At 44.7% G+C, this 24,405-nt stretch overlaps 1 protein-coding gene across 1 annotated transcript in view; it reads right to left on the reverse strand.

The window, feature by feature from the left end:
• Positions 1-24,405, reverse strand: part of ZGRF1 (zinc finger GRF-type containing 1) — a 189,658-nt gene that overhangs the window by 90,716 nt on the left and 74,537 nt on the right. The window contains exons 6-8 of the mRNA XM_075349440.1: positions 15,812-15,982; positions 14,567-14,693; positions 9,377-9,855 (exon numbers count right to left, since the gene is read on the reverse strand). Of these exons, the coding sequence (XP_075205555.1) occupies positions 9,377-9,855; positions 14,567-14,693; positions 15,812-15,982 (777 nt within the window). The remainder of the gene's footprint in view (positions 1-9,376; positions 9,856-14,566; positions 14,694-15,811; positions 15,983-24,405) is intronic.

Raw genomic sequence — 24,405 nt, forward strand, 5'->3', positions numbered from 1 at the left:
GTCTGGAATTTTTTTGCCGCTATCGGGCGTTTCTGAACGCGGCGATACCAAATGTGTGTATATTTTTTATTTTTTTAACCCTTTAATTTTCAATGGGGCGAATGGGGGGGTGATTTGAACTTTTAGCTTTTTTTGTTTTTTTTTAATTTTTTAAAACTTTTTTTTTTATTTTACTAGGGGGCTATTGCGATCAGCATTCCGATCGCTCTGCAGTATCTGCTGATCACAGCTACAAGGCTGTAAACAGCAGATACGCTCTCTTTCTCTTTTGCTGTGCCGCTGGCACAGCGAAAGTGAAAGCAAGTCAGGTGTAGTACAGGAGTCATCACATGACCCTGTGCTACCATGACAACTATCAGGAGTCACGTGATCGCGTCACGTGACTTCCAGTATCTGGTGGTAAAGAAATGTTTACCGCGATCGCGCTTATAATGGCGCTGTCACATATTGACAGCGCCATATAAGGGGTTAAACGGCACGAGCAGATAACGATTCTGCTCGTGCCTAGCAGGAACACATCTCAGCTGTGAAAATCAGCTGAGATGTGTGCCGATCGCAGCATGATGCTGCCAGCAGACCGCGGGCAGTAACATTATGACCGCAAGGACGTAATTTTACGTCCCGCGGTCGTTAAGGGGTTAATCTGGCTTTTTTTATGTTTATTTTGGAGTAATGGCAAAGTGGCCTTTCAGCCCATGTTGAAAAAGTACTCTTTTCACTGTGGATAACATCATAATCTACCTAGATTCCGCCAGCACCTTCACAAGGTCTTTTGCTTTTTTTCTTGGGTTGAAATGCATATGTCTGACCAAAAAACGTTCATCTCTGGTACACAGAAGCCATCTCCTTCCTGAGCGGTATGATGGCTGGACATGCACATCTTTTTTGTACTTGCGTATAATTGTTTGTACAGATGAATAAGGTACCTCCAGGTATCTGGAAATTGCATCCAAGGATGAACCAGACTTGTGCAAGTCCACAATTCTCTTTTTGAGATCTTAGCTGATTTCTTTTGACTTTCTCAAGAGGCAGTGTGTTTCAGATATGCATTAAATTACATCCACATGTGTGTATCTAATTAACTTACATGTTGCCAATAAACCTCAGAAGCTTCCAAAGACATGACATCACCATATGGGCTGTCCAATATTGTTTAAAGGCATAGTACTCTTAGTGTATGTAAACTTTTGACTTATATAATTATATAAATAAATTTGGTTCCTAATTAACCTAAAACGGGAAAGATTTATTCTGATTTCATGTCAGATTGTGAGAAAAACATGCATGTGTGTCTTTTTAGATAGTGCATGTAAACTTCTGGTTTCAACTGTATATACATCATTGAACCAATCTTTTTCTTCTCCCCAAGGTTAGTTTCACATGTCAGTTTTTTTCCTTATATATGTAAAACGTTCTTTGAGCTTTTCAGTGTGCTGGGACTCATGCTTGGTTCAGGTGTCAGTTTTTACAAATCTTTGTTGCAGAAAAAATAAAATTATAATTTTGAGCCTCTCCAGTCTATTAAAAACTTAAAGATATGGAGCGCAACACAGATGTCATGTTTTTTTATGGGACTGGCATTTAACAAAACTGATCACGATAGGACACATCTTATTCTCATTTTTCAGCTGACAATATGTCTACAAAAAAACAACAAACACAACAAAAAAAACAATAACAGCAACAAAAATGGACATGTAAAAAGGCATATTCATTGTAATGGGTCAATGAGCTATTCGTGAAAATAATGGATAGCACGTGTACCCAAACAAAAACCCAAAACACTGGTGTCTGAAAGAACCTGAATAAGCAATAAGGTTATGTTCATATGCAGCATTTTTGCTGCCATTTTTTCAGCAGCCAAAACCTGCTCTTGGCAATGAAAGGCTGTGTTCCAAACACATTTTACAGCATTTTCAGTGTGTTTTTGCCAGTGTGATTTGTATACAGTACATGTTTGTACCCTCTGGAACACTTAACAACTGTAAACACTGCGTTTGACAAAAAAAAAAAAACACGTGGTGAAAATGCATGGGTTTTCAATGCGTTTTCAATGACTTTTTGTCTGTGTTTTTTTTAAAGGAGAAGAAGGGAATTTTGTTTACTTACCGTAAATTCCTTTTCTTCTAGCTCCTATTGGGAGACCCAGACAATTGGGTGTATAGCTTCTGCCTCCGGAGGCCACACAAAGTACTACACTTTAAAAGTGTAACCCCTCCCCTCTGCCTATACACCCTCCCGTGCATCACGGGCTCCTCAGTTTTGGTGCAAAAGCAGGAAGGAGGAAAAACTTATAAATTGGTCTAAGGAAAATTCAATCCGAAGGATGTTCGGAGAACTGAAACATGGACCAAAAGAACAATTCAACATGAACAACATGTGTACACAAAAGAACAACAGCCCGAAGGGCACAGGGGCGGGTGCTGGGTCTCCCAATAGGAGCTAGAAGAAAAGGAATTTACGGTAAGTAAACAAAATTCCCTTCTTCTTTGTCGCTCCATTGGGAGACCCAGACAATTGGGACGTCCAAAAGCAGTCCCTGGGTGGGTAAAAGAATACCTCGATAAAAAGAGCCGAAACGGCTCCCTCTTACAGGTGGGCAACCGCCGCCTGCAGGACTCGCCTACCTAGACTGGCGTCTGCCGAAGCATAGGTATGCACCTGATAGTGTTTCGTGAAAGTGTGCAGACTAGACCAGGTAGCAGCCTGACACACCTGCTGAGCCGTAGCCCGGTGCCGCAACGCCCAGGACGCACCCACGGCTCTGGTAGAATGGGCTTTCAGCCCTGAAGGAAGCGGAAGCCCAGAAGAACAGTAGGCTTCAAGAATCGGTTCCTTGATCCACCGAGCCAAGGTTGACTTGGAAGCCTGGGAACCCTTACGCTGGCCAGCGACAAGGACAAAGAGCGCATCTGAACGAGGCAGGGGCGCCGTGCGAGACACGTAGAAACGGAGTGCTCTCACCAGATCCAAAGAGTGCAAATCCTTTTCACATTGGTGAATTGGATTAGGGCAAAATGAAGGTAAGAAGATATCCTGATTGAGATGAAAAGGGGATACCACCTTAGGGAGAAATTCCGGGACAGGACGCAGAACCACCTTATCCTGGTGAAAAACCAGGAAGGGGGCTTTGCATGACAGTGCTGCAAGCTCCGACACTCTTCGGAGTGATGTAACTGCCACTAGAAATGCCACCTTCTGCGAAAGACGTGATAAAGAGACATCCCGCAGCGGTTCGAAAGGTGGTTTCTGAAGAGCCGTTAGCACCCTGGTAAGGTCCCAGGGTTCCAGCGGACGCTTGTAAGGTGGGACTATGTGGCAAACTCCCTGCAGGAACGTGCGGACCTGCGGAAGCCTGGCCAGGCGCTTTTGAAAAAATACGGAGAGCGCCGATACTTGTCCCTTGAGAGAGCAGAGAGACAAACCTTTGTCCATTCCGGATTGGAGGAAGGAAAGAAAAGTGGGTAAGGCAAACGGCCAGGGAGAAAAACCATTATCAGAGCACCAGGATAAGAAGATCCGCCAAGATCTGTAATAGATCTTGGCTGACGTTGGTTTCCTGGCCTGTCGCATAGTGGCAATGACATCCTGAGATAATCCTGAAGACGCTAGGAGCCAGGACTCAATGGCCACACAGTCAGGTTGAGGGCCACGGAATTCAGATGGAAAAACGGCCCTTGTGACAGCAAGTCTGGGCGGTCTGGAAGCGCCCACGGTTGACCCACCGTGAGATGCCAAAGATCCGGGTACCACGACCGCCTCGGCCAATCTGGAGCGACGAGAATGGCGCGACGACAGTCGGACCTGATCTTGCGTAACACTCTGGGCAGCATTGCCAGAGGAGGAAATACATAAGGCAGTCGAAACTGCGTCCAATCCTGAACTAATGCGTCCGCCGCCAGAGCTCTGTGATCCTGAGACCGTGCCATGAAGGCCGGGACCTTGTTGTTGTGTCGTGACGCCATAAGATCGACAACCGGCGTTCCCCAGCGGCGACAGATCTCTCGAAACACGTCTGGGTGAAGAGACCATTCCCCCGCGTCCATGCCCTGACGACTGAGAAAATCTGCTTCCCAATTTTCCACGCCCGGGATGTAAACTGCGGAGATCGTAGAGGCTGTGGCTTCCACCCACTGCAGAATCCGCCGAACTTCCTGGAAGGCCTGACGACTTCGCGTGCCGCCCTGATGGTTGATGTATGCGACGGCAGTGGCGTTGTCCGACTGTATACGGATCTGTCTGCCCTCCAGCCACCGATGGAAGGCCAATAGGGCTAGATACACTGCCCTTATCTCCAGAACATTGATCTGAAGGGAGGACTCTACCGGAGTCCAGGTTCCCTGAGCCCTGTGGTGGAGGAAAACCGCTCCCCACCCTGACAGGCTCGCGTCCGTGGTGACCACAGCCCAGGTTGGGGGTAGGAAGGATTTTCCTTGCGATAGAGAATTGGGAAGGAGCCACCACTGAAGAGACGTCTTGGTTGCAAGGGACAGAGAGACGTTCCTGTCTAGGGAAGTCGACCTCCTGTCCCATTTGCGGAGAATGTCCCATTGGAGTGGCCGCAGATGGAATTGCGCGAACGGCACTGCCTCCATCGCTGCCACCATCTTCCCCAGGAAGTGCATGAGGCGCCTCAAGGGGTATGAGTGACTCCGAAGAAGAGATTGCACCCCTGCTTGTAGAGAAAGCTGTTTGTCCCGCGGTAGCTTGACTACCGCTGACTGAGTATGAAACTCCATCCCGAGGTAAGTCAGTGATTGGGTCGGTGTCAACTGGGATTTGGGGAAGTTGATTATCCACCCGAACCGCTGGAGAGTCGCCAGAGCGACTGTAAGGCTGTCTTGACACGCCACCCGAGAAGGTGCCCTGACTAGGAGATCATCTAAGTAGGGAATCACCGAGTGGCCCTGAGAGTGAAGGACCGCCACAACGGATGCCAAAACCTTGGTGAACACCCGTGGGGCTGTCGCCAGGCCGAATGGCAATGCCACGAACTGAAGGTGTTCGTCCCCAATGGCGAAACGCAAGAAGCGTTGATGTTCGGGTGCGATCGGCACATGGAGATAAGCATCCTTGATGTCGATCGATGCTAGGAAGTCTCCTTGTGACATCGAGGCGATGACCGAGCGGAGAGATTCCATCCGAAACCGTCTGGTGCTCACATGTCTGTTGAGCAGTTTGAGGTCCAGGACGGGGAGGAAAGATCCGTCCTTCTTTGGCACCACGAACAAGTTGGAGTAAAAGCCGCGACCTTGTTCCTGAGGGGGAACAGGGATCACAACTCCCTCTGTCTTCAGAGTGTCCACTGCCTGAAAAAGTGCTTCGGCCCGAGCGGGGGGCGGAGAGGTTCTGAAGAACCGAGTCTGAGGACGAGAGCTGAACTCTATCCTGTAACCGTGAGACAGAATGTCTCTCACCCATCGGTCTTGAACGTGTGGCCACCAGGCGTCGCAAAAGCCTGCCACCGACCGAGGATGCGGTTCGGGGATGCAGAGAGTCATGAGGAGGCCACCTTGGAGGCAGCGCCTCCGGCGGCCTTTTGGGGGCGTGACTTAGACCGCCACGCATAGGAGTTCCTCTGGCCTTTCTCCGGCCTGCTGGATGAAGAGGATTGGGGCTTGGCGGAGGGACGAAAGGACCGAAACCTCGATTGGACTTTCCGTTGCTGAGGTCTCTTAGGTTTGGACTGGGGTAAGGAAGAGTCCTTTCCCTTGGATTCCTTAATAATCTCATCCAATCGTTCGCCAAACAATCGGTCGCCAGAAAACGGCAAACCGGTTAAGAACCTCTTGGAGGCCGAGTCTGCCTTCCATTCGCGCAGCCACATGGCCCTGCGGACTGCCACAGAATTAGCGGATGCCACCGCTGTACGGCTAGCAGAGTCTAGGACTGCGTTCATGGCGTAGGAAGAAAAAGCTGACGCTTGAGAAGTCAGAGACGCAACCTGCGGAGCAGAATTACGTGTGACAGCATGAATCTCAGCCAGACAAGCTGAGATAGCTTGCAGTGCCCACACGGCTGCAAAGGCCGGGGCAAAAGCCGCGCCCATGGCTTCAGAGATGGATTTCACCAGGAGCTCTATCTTGTGAAAGTGACTCAGAGAGTTTCTCAGCAAACGTAGCAAACTCTGTCCCTGCCGCCTGGACAGGGGGAGCAGGTGGGTCTACATGAGCCGAGGGGTCCACTAGTGACCTAGGCTCCGGCTGAGCAAGCGAAACAGGGGTCGAGCATTGCTCACAGTGAGGGTAGGTGGAACCCGCAGGTAACATAGCCCTACAAGAGGTACAGGTCGCAAAAAAAACCCTGTGCCTTAGCACCTTTGCTCCTTGTGGACGACATGCTGTTGTGTCCTAGGAGAGTGATCACTGAGGGTATATGGGAAGGGGTATACAGCCCGACCGAACAGAAATATGCATATAAACACGTATCTATTCCGGCACCCTGGGGGGGGACCAGCACCGGGTGACCGGTGTGGCTTACCGACCGCTAAAAAGCGAGGTGTGTGTCCTCCAGATTCCCTGCCTTAGGTCTCCCAGAGCTGCAGAGCTCTTCTCAGATAATCCTCCACCGGCAGAATGCCAAAAAACATGGCTGCCGGAGCTCTCAGGGGAGGAGTGGAGCCGTGGGCGGTGCTAGAAAAGTGCGGGAATCTGGGGTCCCCACAGTGATCAGTGAGGGGGGAGGACACATCCAGTATGCTCCTGCCCTCACAGCCGACATCAGGGCGGGATTTTTGCTACTAGGCTGCGATGAAGCCGGGGACTAAATTTAAAACCGCGGCCGACAAGCAGGCGCGGTCGGCGCGGAAGTCCCCCGGTCTTCACAAATCAGCAGCTGCTGCAGCGTCCGGGAAGCAGGTGCTCCATGCACAGTCCCCATGGGGACACAGAGTACCTTATAGATGCAGGGCCCGGTCCCTGAGGATAAATAGACTCCTGTCCAGCAGATTCCCACAGGGGCTGCGGAGGGAGCCCGGTCCCAGTGAATGGATGACCAGTCAGGATCCCACTTCTCCCAGAGCCACTAAGGGATGGTGAAGGAAAACGGCATGAGGCTCCGGCCTTTGTACCCGCAATGGGTACCTCAACCTTAACAGCACCGCCGACATAGTGGGGTGAGAAGGGAACATGCCGGGGGCCCCGTGGGGGTCCTCTTTTCTTCCAACCGATATAACTAATCTGAGAATGCATGAGTGGATGTGTGCCTCCTTCCACACAAAGCATAAAACTGAGGAGCCCGTGATGCACGGGAGGGTGTATAGGCAGAGGGGAGGGGTTACACTTTTAAAGTGTAGTACTTTGTGTGGCCTCCGGAGGCAGAAGCTATACACCCAATTGTCTGGGTCTCCCAATGGAGCGACAAAGAAATAAAATATGATAGATAAATAGAAAGAACATACAGAATGGATAATAAGAAAGAACAGGTTGAATAGATAGAAAGAAATAACAGAATAACTTGATAGCTAGCTTGGACAGCTGTTTTTTTTTAATTGTTTAGGTAAAAAAATAAAGTGGGTCCCCCATTTTTCATATGCAGCACAGAAACAGCAGCAGCTGCAGGCTGCAACCCTCAGCTGTCTGCTGTATTTTCGCTTGTTATAAAAAATAAAGGGGATCCCACACTTTTTTTTTTTTAAATTATTTGATTTAGAAATAAATAAATAAAATAATAATAATGACGTGGGGTCCCCCTAATTTTTCTAAAACCAGCCAAGGTGCAGCAGATAACTGGGAGCTAATATTAGGGTGGGAAGGCTCATCGTTATTTGGTCCTTTCCAGCCTAACAATAGCCACCTACAGCCGCCCTAGAAGTGGCGCATCCATAAGATGCGCCAATTCTGGCGCTGGACCCGGCTCTTCCCATTGCCCTGATACAGTGGTAATTGGCGTAATAAGGAGTTAATGGCATCCCAAAGCAGCCACTAAGTCCTATATTAGTGATAGCAGTCGTCTATGAGACCCCGTCCCCATCACTAATCTGTAAGTGAAAGTAAATAAACACATACAGCCCCAAAATCCTTTATTTGGAATAAAATACAAAAAACACCCTCTTTCACCACTTTATTAACCCCAACACACACTGCAGGTCCGAAGTAATCAACACGAGGTCTCACAGTGATTCAGCTTTGCTACATCCCTGTCCTGTCACAGACAGCAGACAGAGTCGTGCGATGAAAATGAACTCAGGCAGTAGTGTGGGGCCCGCAGTTGTGACGTCAAAGGTTCACCCGAGTTCATTCTCCTCATACGGCTCTGTCTCTGTGTCACGGCCTGATTTGCGCTCAAAAGTGTGCGTCTAACCAGAGTGACGTCACCGCTGATAGCGCGACTCACTTCAGTTGCTGCGTGGAGCTCACAAAAAGCAGTCTTGCTCTATGGAGCTCACTGTGTCAGATGTAGCAGTGCTGGAAGCATTGTGGGACCTCGTGTGGATTACGTCGGACCTGGAGGAGTGTTTGGGGAGTTAATAAAGTGGTGAAAGAGGGTGTGTTTTTTGCCTTTTATTTCAAATACAGGATTTTTTGGTGTTCGTGTTTATTTACTTTCACTTACAGATTAGTGATGAGGGGGTGTCTCTTAGGCGCCAGCCATGACTAAGCTAGGACTTAAATGGCAGCTAGGGGCTGCCAATACTTTAACTGCTTATTACCCCAATTGCCACCACACCAGGGCAATCGGGACGAGCAAGGTAAAGTCCCAGGACTCTCGCATCTAATGGATGCGGCAATTCTGGGAGGCTGTTGGCTGATATTTTTAGGCTGGAGGGCTCCAAATAACGTGGGTCTCCCCAGCCTGAGAATACCAGTCCCAGCTGTGAGGCTTTATCTCGGCTGGGTATCAAAATTGAGGGGGACTGCACGCAGTTTCAGAAGCAGGAGAGGCCATGGGAGCAGTGTGACAGCCATGCTGGTGATCGGTGAGTAAGAAGCGGAGAGACAGAGAGCGAGACAGAACGAGAGAGAGAGAACGGAGAAAAGTTGGTGACCTGCGTGTTTTGCTTACAAAAATGCATCCAATACTCAAACAATACACAGTGCAAACGCACATCTAACATTTTGGTTGCGTTTTGACACACCTCATTCATTTCAATGGGTGACAAAATGTGACCAAAATGCAAAAAGAATGAACATGCTTTTTTCAGGCAACCATTTTGACAAATATTTGTCAAACAAAACATTGACAAAAAAAAAAAAGCAACGTGCGGATGGAAATTCTGATTTCTCAAACTTTGCTGGGGAAGCAAAACGCATGCATTTTGTCAATGACACAGCAGTTTAAAACGCAATCAAAATGCAAAAAAAAAAAAAAATACAAAAAATGGAACATGCGTATATGGCCTAAGAATGCTAAGTATTGATACTTTATGGATACATACATGCTCCTCTCCTGTGTCTCGTGAATGTAGACTCTTCTTCTCTACAAGAGGCCGGAAATGTTCTGATGGGTTTTGGATTTCAGTGGTAATCTGACCCCCTGATCCGCCATCATCACTATTACAGTAGCCAAGTCTATCCTGTAAAGTGGCAAGGTGAGATGTAGCAGTTGGTGTCATATCATTATTCGGTAGGTCATCTGTTCCATCTTGGCTTCTAAATACACTTTGTGGGCAGAAGTCGCTGTCCACTTTGTCTCCATTGTGTGCACTTTCAGGAGATATACTCTGATACACTGTCCATTTGCTTGACGGTATTTCTTGAGACACAACATCTCTGCCATTTCTTAATGAGAAAGTACTAGGTTTTGGTGCTGTAGGGGTGTTGTAAGCAGCATCATCCAACGCATCCTCGGAAACAGAGACTTCTGTCAAATCCTTCATAAGACTCGACTGTACATTTTTACTGGATTTCAAAATATCTAAAGTGTATAAAGAAGTAAAATTATACATTATTAAAAATTGGTTTTCTACTACTGTAGTAAGATGTTGATTTATCACACGGATAAGAGCTGAGTTGCATTATTGAGAGCACTCTAAAAAAAAAAAAATGTGCGTCGCTGTGGGGTTCCACTCCGTACACCGTTTACATCACGGGTGTGCAGTAACTGTAATTTTCCAGAGTGGCCACATGATAAACCATGACTGGTGTGGAGGGCCAATCTAATAAACTGAAATTAATTCTGATCAATAACATTAACATTTTAGTATAAAATAATAATAATCACTTAATATTGAGCACAATTACGTATCCACCTATATGCAGCACGAGCCCACACACAACCCCCCCACATGCATCATGCAGCGCCCAAAAAGCCTCTCTACAAACAGTATGCGCCCCCACATAGCCTCCTATACAGTGCCTTGCGAAAGTATTTGTCCCCTTTGAATTTTTCAACCTTTTCCCACATTTCAGGCTTCAAACAAAAGATAAAAAAATTTTAATGTTATGGTGAAGAATCAACAAGTGGACACAATTGTGAAGTTGAATGAAATTTATTGCTTATTTTAAACTTTTATAAAAAATAAACTGAGAAGTGGGGCGTGCAATATTATTCAACCCCTTTAAGTTAATACTTTGTAGCGCCACCTTTTGCTGCGATAACAGCTGCAAGTCGCTTGAGGTATGTCGCTGTCAATTTTGCACATCGAGAGACTGAAAGTCTTGCCCATTCTTCCTTTGCAAACAGCTCGAGCTGAGTGAGGTTGGATGAAGAGCGTTTGTGAACAGCAGTTTTCAGCTCTTTCCACAGATTCCTGATTGGATTCAGGTCTGGACTTTGACTTGGCCATTCTAACACCTGGATACGTTTATTTGTGAACCATTCCATTGTAGATTTTGCTTTATGTTTGGGATCATTGTCTTGTTGGAAGACAAATCTCTGTCCCAGTCTCATTCCTTTTGCAGACTCCAACAGGTTTTCTTCAGGAATGGTCCTGTATTTGGCTCCATCCATCTTCCCATCAATTTTAACCATCTTCCCTGTCCCCGCTGAAGAAAAGCAGGCCCAAACCATGATGCTGCCACCACCATGTTTGACAGTGGGGATGGTGTGTTCAGGGTGATGAGCTGTGTTGCTTTTACGCCAAACCTATTGTTTGGCATTGTGCCCAAATAGTTCGATTTTGGTTTCATCTGACCAGAGCACCTTCTTCCACATGTTTGGTGTGTCTCCCAGGTGGCTTGTGGCAAACTTTAAACACTTTTTATGGATATCTTTGAGAAATGGCTTTCTTCTTGCCACTCTTCCATAAAGGCCAGATTTATGCAGTGTACAACTGATTGTTGTCCTATATACATACTCTCCCACCTCAGCTGTAGATCTCTGCAGTTCATCCAGAGTGATCATGGACCTCTTGGCTGCATCTCTGATCAGTCTTCTCCTTGTTTCAGATGAAATTTTTTAGGGACAGCCGGGTCTTGGTAGATTTGCAGTGGTATTATCAATATGATCGCTTGCACAGTGCTTCTTGGGATGTTTAAAGTTGTGGAAATCTTTTTTTAACCAAATCCGGCTTTAAACTTCTCCACAACAGTATCACGGACCTGCCTGTTGTGTTTATTGGTCTTCATGATGCCATCTGTGCTTTAAACAGAACACTGAGACTATCACAGAGCAGGTGCATTTATACGGAGACTAGATTACACACAGGTGGCTTATATTTATCATCATTAGTCATTTAGGACAACATTGGATCATTCAGAGATCCTCAATGAACTTCTGGAGTGAATTTGCTGAACTGAAAGTAAAAGGGCCGAATAATATTGCACGCCCCAATTTTCAATTTATTCCTTTTTACAAAAGTTTAAAATAAGCAAGAAATTTCGTTCAACTTCACAATTGTGTCCCACTTGTGGTTGATTCTTCACCATAACATTACAATTTTTATCTTTATGTTTGAAGCCTGAATTGTGGGAAAAGGTTGAAAAATTCAAGGGGGCCGAATACTTTCGCAAATCACTGAATACAGCATGCGCTCCCACATATCCTCCTAGACACAGCATGCGCCCACCCACATATCCTCCTAGATACAGCATGCGCCCACCCACATATCCTCCTAGATACAGCATGCACCCATTCACATATCTTGCTAGATACAACATGTGCCCCCCCCACAGTCGCCTATATACAGCATATGACCCCACATAGCCCCACACAGCTGCCGACATACATGCAAACATCCTATACACATGGTGGGAAAAGAAAAAAAAACAAAAAACAAACGAAACCACCACACATACTCCCCTTACTCTGCTCTGCACTCCAGTGCTCCGCATAGCACACATGAGGGTGTGACATCAATAGGTCTGCTGCACCTCACACTGACTGGTGGAAGATGGAGCCAGCGGCCCCTCCTCCATCAATGTGTATCCTGCGATACAGATGGCAATGACATCAGCAGTGGAGGTGCAGGAGGGCCTGGATGCGACCTGGTGCTTTCAGCCCTTCAGCTGCTCTCGGTTCGCAGGCCGGACTGGAACAGCCAGAGGGACGGATGAGACCAGCATCCATCTGATATTGATGACTTGGCTTATGGATAGGTCATCAATATTTGATAGCAGAAGAAAATGCCTCACATTTTACCTTCAAAATAGCAAAGGGTATATTTTACACGAATTATACAGTTAGGTCCAGAAATATTTGGACAGTGACACAAGTTTTGTTATTTTAGCTGTTTACAAAAACATGTTCAGAAATACAATTATATATATATAATATGGGCTGAAAGTGCACACTCCCAGCTGCAATATGAGAGTTTTCACATCCAAATCGGAGAAAGGGTTTAGGAATCATAGCTCTGTAATGCATAGCCTCCTCTTTTTCAAGGGACCAAAAGTAATTGGACAAGGGACTCTAAGGGCTGCAATTAACTCTGAAGGTGTCTCCCTCGTTAACCTGTAATCAATGAAGTAGTTAAAAGGTCTGGGGTTGATTACAGGTGTGTGGTTTTGCATTTGGAAGCTGTTGCTGTGACCAGACAACATGCGGTCTAAGGAACTCTCAATTGAGGTGAAGCAAAACATCCTGAGGCTGAAAAAAAAGAAAAAATCCATCAGAGAGATAGCAGACATGCTTGGAGTAGCAAAATCAACAGTCGGGTACATTCTGAGAAAAAAGGAATTGACTGGTGAGCTTGGGAACTCAAAAAGGCCTGGGTGTCCACGGATGACAACAGTGGTGGATGATCGCCGCATACTTTCTTTGGTGAAGAAGAACCCGTTCACAACATCAACTGAAGTCCAGAACACTCTCAGTGAAGTAGGTGTATCTGTCTCTAAGTCAACAGTAAAGAGAAGACTCCATGAAAGTAAATACAAAGGGTTCACATCTAGATGCAAACCATTCATCAATTCCAAAAATAGACAGGCCAGAGTTAAATTTGCTGAAAAACACCTCATGAAGCCAGCTCAGTTCTGGAAAAGTATTCTATGGACAGATGAGACCAAGATCAACCTGTACCAGAATGATGGGAAGAAAAAAGTTTGGAGAAGAAAGGGAACGGCACATGATCCAAGGCACACCACATCCTCTGTAAAACATGGTGGAGGCAACGTGATGGCATGGGCATGCATGGCTTTCAATGGCACTGGGTCACTTGTGTTTATTGATGACATAACAGCAGACAAGAGTAGCCGGATGAATTCTGAAGTGTACCGGGATATACTTTCAGCCCAGATTCAGCCAAATGCCGCAAAGTTGATCGGACGGCGCTTCATAGTACAGATGGACAATGACCCCAAGCATACAGCCAAAGCTACCCAGGAGTTCATGAGTGCAAAAAAGTGGAACATTCTGCAATGGCCAAGGCAATCACCAGATCTTAACCCAATTGAGCATGCATTTCACTTGCTCAAATCCAGACTTAAGACGGAAAGACCCACAAACAAGCAAGACCTGAAGGCTGCGGCTGTAAAGGCCTGGCAAAGCATTAAGAAGGAGGAAACCCAGCGTTTGGTGATGTCCATGGGTTCCAGACTTAAGGCAGTGATTGCCTCCAAAAGATTCGCAACAAAATATTGAAAATAAAAATATTTTGTTTGGGTTTGGTTTATTTGTCCAATTACTTTTGACCTCCTAAAATGTGGAGTGTTTGTAAAGAAATGTGTACAATTCCTACAATTTCTATCAGATATTTTTGTTCAAACCTTCAAATTAAACGTTACAATCTGCACTTGAATTCTGTTGTAGAGGTTTCATTTCAAATCCAATGTGGTGGCATGCAGAGCCCAACTTGCGAAAATTGTGTCACTGTCCAAATATTTCTGGACCTAACTGTATATATATATATATATATATATATATATATATATATATATATATATATATATATATATATATATATATATATATATATATATATATATATATATATATATATATATATATATATATATATAGTGAAATGTGAGGCATATATGCATATATATATTTATTAATTTAGAAATGTATATGACACAATCTGTGGCCCCAGGGAGCATAAACCTCAAATTATTATTGGGGTTACTGGTGTCATGGACTAGAAAGCTAATCCTCAATTAAGACCATCTGTAAAGTTTCTTTTTGATGTAGAGGCTTTGCAACACTGAAAACAAATTTGTGCTAAAAAGATTGAAATGCATCAAGTTCTTACAGTTTTGTTCCAGCGAAGCTGAAGAGTCCTGTAACTGCACTGGAGAGCTCTCAGACACATTGCCTAGATTTGGTCTCAGAAAAAAAGGACGGATTCTTTCGTATGAATTCTGTGTTGGTGTCGTCACCTGAACAGTAAACTGAACAAATTAGCAAGCAAGTGTACAAAAAAAAAAAGAAGAATCTTAAACTTTATCAAATGCATATAAAAAAGATTAATAGATTTCACAGATTTATAGCCTATTTTATCACGCACAAGGGGCATCACCCCGAAACAAGTTTCTGCAAATTGAGGTTCTGATCTGGCATAAATCCTAAAGGGTGCTTTACACGCTGCAACATCGCTAACGATCTTGTTAGCGATGTAAAACGGCAGATCGCACATACGATTTGCTGAGATCGCACATGTGACCGGTGCTATAAAATATGACTTATGTGCGATCTCGGCAAATCTTATCTGCGATCTGGCGTGTCACATCGCTAACGAGATCGCTAGCGATGTCGCAGCATGTAAACCACCCTTAAGTCTTAAGAAAAGGCTCGTTAAAGTGTCACTTTTGATTTCTAGGATTGCTACCTCCAACAGGTGGCACTAGTGTTCATCTACTTCCTCCCTGAAGAAACAATTTCCATAATTTCTTGAAACACCCTGAAATATACACTGCACTACTTTGATCATCAAATATCTAGTCGAAGTAAATTATGTGATTCTAGTTCATTGGATGCTGAGGGGAAACTATCACGTCCCTCAAGACAGCCAAACTGCTACTATTAGGTTACAGGCCATCTCCTGCTAAAAGTCCTTGATGTCCCATATAAACTGTCGTACCTAATTAATATTAATTTTACTAGCATCACACATAGTCCTGTAATCAGACTCTTCGGTATGACAGATGTCATCCTTACTGTCCCCATTATCTTCAGTGCCGACTCTGATCCGGTGATCAGTGTGATTGAGATCTGCCTCACTGCCCTTATGATCTCCTCAGTGCTGGTACTAAATCCTAAAATCATCCTCCCCATGGTGTGACTGACATTCTCCCAGGGACAGTGAGGAAATCAGTGGGAAACAATGCCTGCTGGACTAGTCATGGCGAATTAACCAATAAAGAGCAACACATTAAAGTTGGTATGATGAATATCTGGAACATCCCACAAGGCAGGAGCTGACATCTGTAGCTCATTGGTAGAGGTGTGAAGGCTTGGGGAAACTGACAGGTTCTCTTTAACACATAAATAACGGTACCTGTATGCCGTCATCCAGAACACACGCGGGTGATAGAGCAGAGCTACTGGGTGATGCCGCGCACAGACGTCTGTCTGGAGTGCTGGTGCAGTTCAGCGCTGGGTCGTGATTTCTTGTTATGACTGCACTAGATACAGTTCCCTTCACTTTGTGACTGTAAGGCTTAACTGGCTGAGTTGAAAAAAAAAAAAATAAAACAATAGCCTGTGTGTTACATTGGAATTTAGTAGAACAGTAACTTATATAACAGCAAAAACAAGCATTTGGCACCTAAATAGTGGAAGGCATATCAATGCAGCACATTGTGGAAAAGCCTGTAATATTTTTTTTTTTTGTAAAAAAAACAGTGATGCGTTAAACAAAAATTACATTAATTGAGTAAATGTACTAACAATGGATGAAAGTCTCATTGTATCATTACTCCACACCTTGGTGTCTCAAATGTAATAGGGCTCTATTATAAATGATGGTTGGACCAGTTGAACATCGACGGTGTATTGGGAGGGGGGGGGAACTCCTGACTCCCAATACGCTGGGGGCTTGGAGAGAAAGATCAAGCATGCTGGAGTGGACTTATTTAAGATACACAATCTTTGTTCTCACATGAAATAAGTTACCATGATTAGCAAAAGCTTACTCACTTCTCCCTATCGAGAAGACAAGAATGCATAGATGAGCCGAGGGTGCATGTGTATGGAACAAATATCTCAACCCCCTTTATTCTACAGATCAGTGGGGATCTTGGGAGTTTCTCCATGAGCAATAAAAAGTCATGGCATATCCTAGCTATAGGCGATGGGAAAGCAACTTTTAATATGAGTACTAGCTAAATCAGAACCGATGAGAGAATGAAATCTCGATGTAGCTACAGTTGTGAACTTAAGCTCTTCACATACATACACAATATATATATATATATATATATATATATATACATACATACATACATACATACATATATATATATATATATACACATACATACATACATACATACATACATACATACATACATACATACATATATATATATATATATATATATATATATATATATATATATATATATATATATATATACACACACATATATACACACACATGCAAGTCATTACTGACATGACGAGAGGTGTTCAAGCATAAAACATTAGATATACAGACAAAATCAGATAGGAGTCTATGTACAGGACAGCTAATGTTTTCCCAGCAGCTAGTTAAGATACATACTTTACAGAGTTCATAGAAAGATATGCTGGGCACTATTCACACTGACGGAATGCATATATCTCATGTTATCTGCTTGAGAATAGAGTTAAAACATTAACGTTCATGTAAAACCAGACCAACATACAGGCAGTGTCAATACAAAGTTTTGTGGTGCTCTTTTCAAAGATAAATATAAAATATATAATCCATAGGATGAAATGCACTCACTGGTGTTGCTGTATCAAAAAGGCTTTATACCTGAATCAGGTTATATGTGAAGGCAAGCAGGAAGGGGGAGACACAAAACACATACGACAATGTGTTTTGTATCTCCCCCTTCCTGCTTGCCTTCACATGTAACCTGATTCAGGAATAAAGCCTTTTTGATACAGCAACACCAGTGAGTGCATTTCATCCTATGGATTATATATTGAGATATATACTTTGCTCTGTATTTTGGTACGTATAGGCTAGAATACATGACATGATATTCTCCCAACCTGTACAACTGTATGTCGTTCATCTTTTCTGAGCTGCCACTGCACTGCCTGGTCATATGAAATAAGCTATATCTGCCAATTGTTCTCCTTATCAAGCACACATGCACGCTCATCTGAGCCAAGTGTACATATTTTAGAGAAGGGTTGGGAGGAATCACTAATGCCTACAATCACATCAAAAGCTGCTTGGCTGCTACCGATATATTTTTCCTTCTCCTTATGGTAGTAAGTGCAAAATTCAAGGGTCCACATTTGTGGGGGCTCAGATAAACTGGTTTTATACATGACCAGCTATATCCCAATTATCATGCTTGTGCATGTGTTGATGCTTTAGCATTATTTTAGAGGTACAAGTAATTTAGTAATATTTACCAGATGACGTGAGGCAGGCTGAGAGCTGCATGGGCTAGAAAATGCTGGTGAAAAAGCAGGTTTTGTAAAGAGTAAAGGCGTTTCTTGGTAATCTTCACTAGCCGCCAGGGGCATCTCCCTCTGACTTAACCTGTAAAGAGCTTAATGTATGCAATACATTCTGTTTAGCTACAAAATTATCCTTTTTATTATACATTAATTGAATACATAATTATTAGTTATAAAGCACAGGAGATATTTTCATTCTTTGCAGGCAAATTACTATAATATTAGATAAAAGAGGATTTAAGATTAGGTCAAAAAACCCTGAGCGACGTTACCAGAAACCCATAAAACACACACACTTAGGTCAAGTTCAGACAATGTGTGTATATCCTAGTGAACCCCAGATAGAACGTATACTAATATAAAAGGGTAACATATATATATATTATACATGATCTACCGATTTTGGGACACTAGCTGCCCCGTGTGTATTTATACACTGCCTTGAAAAGTATTCATACGTTTTATTTTTTTTCCCCAAATCACACCCACAAATGTACGGTAATTTATTGAAATTTTATGTGATGTACCAAACACTTAGTAGCAAGTATTTGTCAAGCATAAAGAAAATGATACATGGGCTTTTCCAAATATTTAAAAATATAAATCTGTAATTTTGTGATATGAATTTGTATTCAGCCCCCACAGTCAATAATTTGTAGGACTGCCTTTCATTGCACTTACTGCAGCAAGTCTTTTGGAGTAGGTCACTACGAGCTATGCACATCCAGAGGCTGAATTTTATTTTCCTATTCTTCCTTGTAAAATGGCTCTAAGGGGCTCCAACTTTGCACGCTGCGACATCGCAGGCCGATGCTGCGATGCAGAGCGCGATAGTCCCCGCCCCCGTCGCAGCAGCGATATCCTTGTGATAGCTGCCGTAGCGAACATTATCGCTACGGCAGCTTCACATGGACTCACCTGTCCTGCGACCGTCGCTCTAGCCGGCGACCCGCCTCCTTGTTAAGGGGGCGGGTCGTGCGGCGTCACTGCGACGTCACTTGGCAGGCGGCCAATAGGAGCGGAGGGGCGGAGATGAGCAGGATGTAAACATCCCGCCCCTCTTTCCTTCCGCATATCCTACGGAAGCCGCAGTGACGCCGGTAGGAGATGTTCCTCGCTCCTGCGGCTTCACATACAGCGATGTGTGCTGCCACAGGAGCGAGGAACAACATCGGACTGTCGCGTCAGCGTAATTATGGATTACGCCGACGCTGCACCGATGATACGATTACGACGCTTTTGCGCTCGTTAATCGTATCATCGAGCCTTTACACACTATGATGTCGCATGCGATGCCGGAAGTGCGTCATTTTCAATTTGACCCCACCGACATCGCACCTGCGATGTCGTAGTGTGCAAAGCCCGCCTAAGGCCAATTTCACAGATCTGTGCCTCCAGTACATGTTGTATCTGTTTTCACACCAACTGGAGACACTTTCAAACACATAATAATTTAAAAAAAAAATGGGAATCTTCACACCTCCGTGTTTTCACCTGGACCTTGTGTCCATGTGAACCACACGAAGAAGTGTCCATTTTTTACCTACAGCACGGATTAAACACGTACAGCACACCAATGACATCCCTATGACACGTACCAGAAAAATACGTAATTACTTACCGGTAATGTGTTTTTTCTGAACCCATGACAGCACCACGAGAGAGGGGATCTGCCCTTCAAGGATAGGAAACCTACAGGATAAAAAGGGCGGTACCTCTCCCCGCATCATTTGCATTACAGAGCATGAAAGGACCTCCGAAAAAAAGAACATCGTTATGATATCCACACCACCATGAATTTCCACGTGAGTAGGGGCGAAACACAAAAAAAAAAAATGTTAAAACACCCAGGTGCAGGTAGCGAATGTAAGGGTGCTGTCATGGGTTCAGAAAAAACACATTACCGGTAAGTAATTACGTATTTTTCCAGCACCCATGACAGCACCACGAGAGAATTACATAGACAAAAGTATTTTAGAGAGGACTACATTCTGCAGAACCCATCTCCCAAAGGTGAGGTCAGTGAAGGATAAATCCAACCTATAGTTTTTATAAAAAGTGGACGGAGAAGACCACGTCGCTGCTTTACAGATCTTCTCGATGGAGACCTCCGATCTTTCCGGCCAGGAAGACGCCATTGCCCTTGTGGAGTGAGCTTTCAGACTTGCAGGCACTTCTTTACCACTAGCCATCTAAGCCATAGAAATGGCATCCCTGATCCACCTAGCTAAGGTGGACTTAGAAGCCTTGAGCCCCTTCCTACTACCATGAAATACTACAAACAATGACTGGTCCTTCCACCAACCCCTAGTGACGAACAAATACTCCTGAAGACAATGTCTAACGTCCAGGCAGTGCCACCCTCTCTTCCTGAGTAGATGGACTATCATAAAAAGAAGGAAGCACAATCTCCTGACCTCTGTGAAATGCAGAATTCACTTTTGGTAAATAAGCCGGGTCAGGTTTTTAAACTACTCTGTCTGCAAAAAACTGAGTATACGGTGGATCTATGGACACGGCCTGTAGGTCACTAACCCTACATGCTGAGGTTAGGGCGATAAGCATAATAGTCTTGAGGGACAGATTTTGAGTGAGATAGACTCCAGAGGCTCAAATGGGGGCTTAGTTAAGGCTCATAGGACAAGATTAAGATCCCATGAAGGCAAGGATATACTGCGCCAAGGTCTGGATCTAGAACAGGCCCTAATGAATCGGGAAATCTAGCGGTCTCCGGCCAGGTTATAATTATACAAAGCGCCCAAGGCTGAAACCTGAACTTTTAGGGTACTAACTGACAGACCGAGTTCTAAACCTTTCTTGAGGAATTCTAGAATGACTGCCACTGGAACCGGGCCAGCAGGACTTGCACCTGTGGAGAACAAGAACTTGTTCGATATCAGTCTATAAATCTGTGTAGTGACGGGTTTTCTACACTGCATCAGGGTAGTAACTAGACCTGGAGAGAACCCCCTACCTCCTAAAAGTGACCTCTCAAAATCCAGGCCGTTAGATGCAACCTGTAGGTCAAGGGGTGGAAGGCTGGACCTTGAGAGGAGGTCTGGTAGTTCTGGTAGAACCCATGGCCTGGTTATCGACAGTCTGGTCAGCCAATAAAACCATGGTCTCTTTGGCCAAAAGAATGCTATTAGAAAAACTGCTGCTTTGTCCTCCCGAACTTTCCTCAGGATTGCTGAAATGAGAGCTATTGGAGGGAAGGCATAAGCGAGGTTGAAGTTCCATTTGATCAACAGAGCATCCACTGAGTGAGGTTGATCCCTTGGGTCTAGGGAACAAAATTGGTGAACCTTCTTGTTCTTCCTGGTCGCAAGAGATCTATTTCCGGAATAACCCACATCTCCGTTATCTGCGTGAAAACGGACTGTTTTAAGGTCCATTCTCCTTGATTTAACCTGCTGCAACTGAGAAGGTCTGCCGTAGACTTTGCCTTCCCTTTTATGTGTACCGCCAATAAGGATTCCAGATAATTTTCCGCCAGACCTAGGATTCTGCTTGCTATGTCCATAAGTGGTCTGGAACGAATACCTCCCTGGTGATTGAGGTACGCAACTGTTGCTTGATTGTCCGACAGGACTTTGACATGGCGACCCTTCAGTGATGGCCGGAACTGTCTTAACGCTTTTTCTACCTCAGGTAATTCCTTGGTATTCGAGGAACCGTGAGCTTCTCGTCCAGTCCAGACCATATTCTTTGGATCAGATGATCGTGTAAGTGGGCCACCAACCATACAAACTTGCATCGGTGGTTACCACCTTGGACTAAGGGATTATCCAAGGAACATCTCTTCTTAAATTGTCTGGATTCATCCACCAATGTAGAGACTGTATCGTGTGAGGGCTGAGAACAATAGTCCTGTCCAGGCGATCTTGCAGAACTGTTATGAAAAAAATTCAATAAATGAGCCATTAAAAGTGGACACGGTATCAGTATAAATACAACTGAATCCGTGTCTGCACTACTCAGGGATAAATAAAAAAAACAGAGAATTGCAAGTAAAATGTGCAAAATACAGAAGTTTTTATTAAAGATCCCAAACAACATGACACAATATCACAGAATAAAATCTACCAAGAGATAAAGGGGGAGTACATAACGTATGGTAGGCAAATAATTTATAGATGGTAAGAGATTCCCATTCAACTCTCATCAATCCACAAGACACTAATGGGTGGGACATAAGACGAAACCCAGGGTGAGGATTAAGATGAGGGATAGAGAGGGGAGGGAAACTCTAAACAATACTTATAGAAGCCTACCAAAGTATTTAATAACGTGCATGTAAACAAGGCAGGACAAGGTTCCCAGTATAGCCATACTTAGATTATTATTATGGATGTCAGAAAAATTCGTAATTACTTAAAGTGCAGGTGCAGTAACAGGGGCACCCGAGCCCAGTCAAAACATCAATACAAACTGCCCATAAAAAATGCAGGATCTCACAGAACTGCCTGATTTTCCAGGACATCCCACTGGAGGATATTGGTGTGTGCCTGAGCCCAAAGGACTGCTGGAATGGCTGATGTTAAGGAGCCCAGAAGGGAAATCACTTCTCTTAGAGACACCTGAGTGGCATGTATTACCCGTTCTATTTGGGCTGGGAGATTTTCCACCTTGGAATCTGGGAGTTGACACATCTGACTGCCTGAATCCAAGGTAAGTCCCAGAAAAAGCTGAATCTTGCATGGATGTAATCTGGACTTCTCCTGGTTTATGAGCCAACCTAGCCCTGTCAGGGAAGAATGTACTTTCTTTAGAAGGGCTGCACAATGGTGAGCAAAGGTGCCGACGATCAGAAAGTAGTCTAGAAAAGCTATGATGAGGACTTCTTTCTGGCACTGATGAGAGGTTACCTCCGCTATTAGCTTTGTAAAAATCCTTGGTGCTACCGCCAGGCCGAAAGGAAGGGCTTTGTACTGGAAATGGCAGATCTTTCCGCCCATGTTCAGAGCTACTCTGAGGAACGTCTGATATTGACTGTTGATCGGGACATGATAGTACGCATCGCGTAGGTCCACTACCGCCATGTGACAATGTGGAAACAAGTACTTCACTGTGGATCTCACCGACTCAATCTTGAAGCTGTCTATATGAAGAAAACTGTTGAGTGCTCTCAGGTTTATTATAATTAGATATGAACTGTCGGGTTTCCTCACCAAAAAGAGGGGAGTAAAATCCTTCCCCCTCTTCTTGTCTGGGAACTTCTAACAATACTTCCTTGGTTAGAAGCTGTTGGATCTCCGTCTCCAAGTCAAGCTGTTCTGCCGGTGACAGCCTTAGGGCAGTTTCACACATCCAGCATTTCGCCGGATTACCAGATCCGGCACACTCCAGTACAGTGTTAATACTGTACAATGGTGTCGCGGCAAACTCCGGGCACATGCTCCGGTCACATGCGATCATGTGACCGGAGCTTGCCGCGATGCCATTGTACAATACTAACTCTGTACTGGAGTGTGCCGGATCCGGTAATGTGGCGAAATGCCGGATGTGTCAAACGGCCCTTAGAGGTGTAAGGACGAACCTTCGAGGAGGAGTTTTGTGATAGAAATGTTTGATGACAAATCTTACCAGGCTGAGTATCCATTGCTTCAATGAGATCTTTTCCCAGGACAGAAGGAAATGAGAGAGCCTCCCTCCTACCTGGGGAAACAAGTCACTGGGAAGATCTTTTCTGGTCCTTAGAGAATTCCTTGAACATGAACCCCTTCCCCACCTTCTTTCTATCGGACCAACTACTTTGATCCCTGTGTGGAGCACCACGGCGAACCAGTTTCTTCCGAAAGGACCGTCTGGGGCTAAAAAGGATGGAAAAGGAAATCTTTTCTTTTTATCACTCGCCTTCTCTAGGATATCATCCAAGAACGGTCGAATAAATATTCTCCCTGACATGGGATGGTGCAGAGTTGTGACTTTGTCTGCATGTCCCCTGGCCAGAATTTTAACCAAAGGGCTCTTCTGGCTGCATTGGATAGTGACGCTGACTTCGCTGCTAGCTTAGTAGAATCTGCTGAGACGTCTTCTAGGAAGGCCGCTGCTCCACGCAATCAGGAAAGGGATGAAAACATCTCCTCCCTTGGGGCTTTTGTTCTAAGCTGATCTTCCAGCTGATCGATCCACACTGCTAGAGACGTAGCTATACAAGTGGCTGTAATGGCATGTCTCAATACTCCGGCAGAAGCCTCCAAGGCATTCTTCAGAAAGTGATACGCTTTCTTGTCTAATGGGTCCCTTAAGGATCCTATATCTTCAAAAGGCAGAGGAAATTTCGTAGATGCCTTGGTGACTGCAACATCTAGTTTAGGAGCCTTATCCCAGGTGGAACAGGAGGCATCTTCAAACGGATATTTTCTCTTAAAAGGCACACGGAATAGAATGCTTCTTAACCGGTCTCTTCCATTCTCTTGTAATCAGGGCCTGTACCTTGTCTATGATAGGGAAGGTGCATTGTTT

This window comes from Anomaloglossus baeobatrachus, chromosome 1, assembly GCF_048569485.1.
Source record: "Anomaloglossus baeobatrachus isolate aAnoBae1 chromosome 1, aAnoBae1.hap1, whole genome shotgun sequence".
Lineage (NCBI taxonomy): Eukaryota > Metazoa > Chordata > Amphibia > Anura > Aromobatidae > Anomaloglossus > Anomaloglossus baeobatrachus.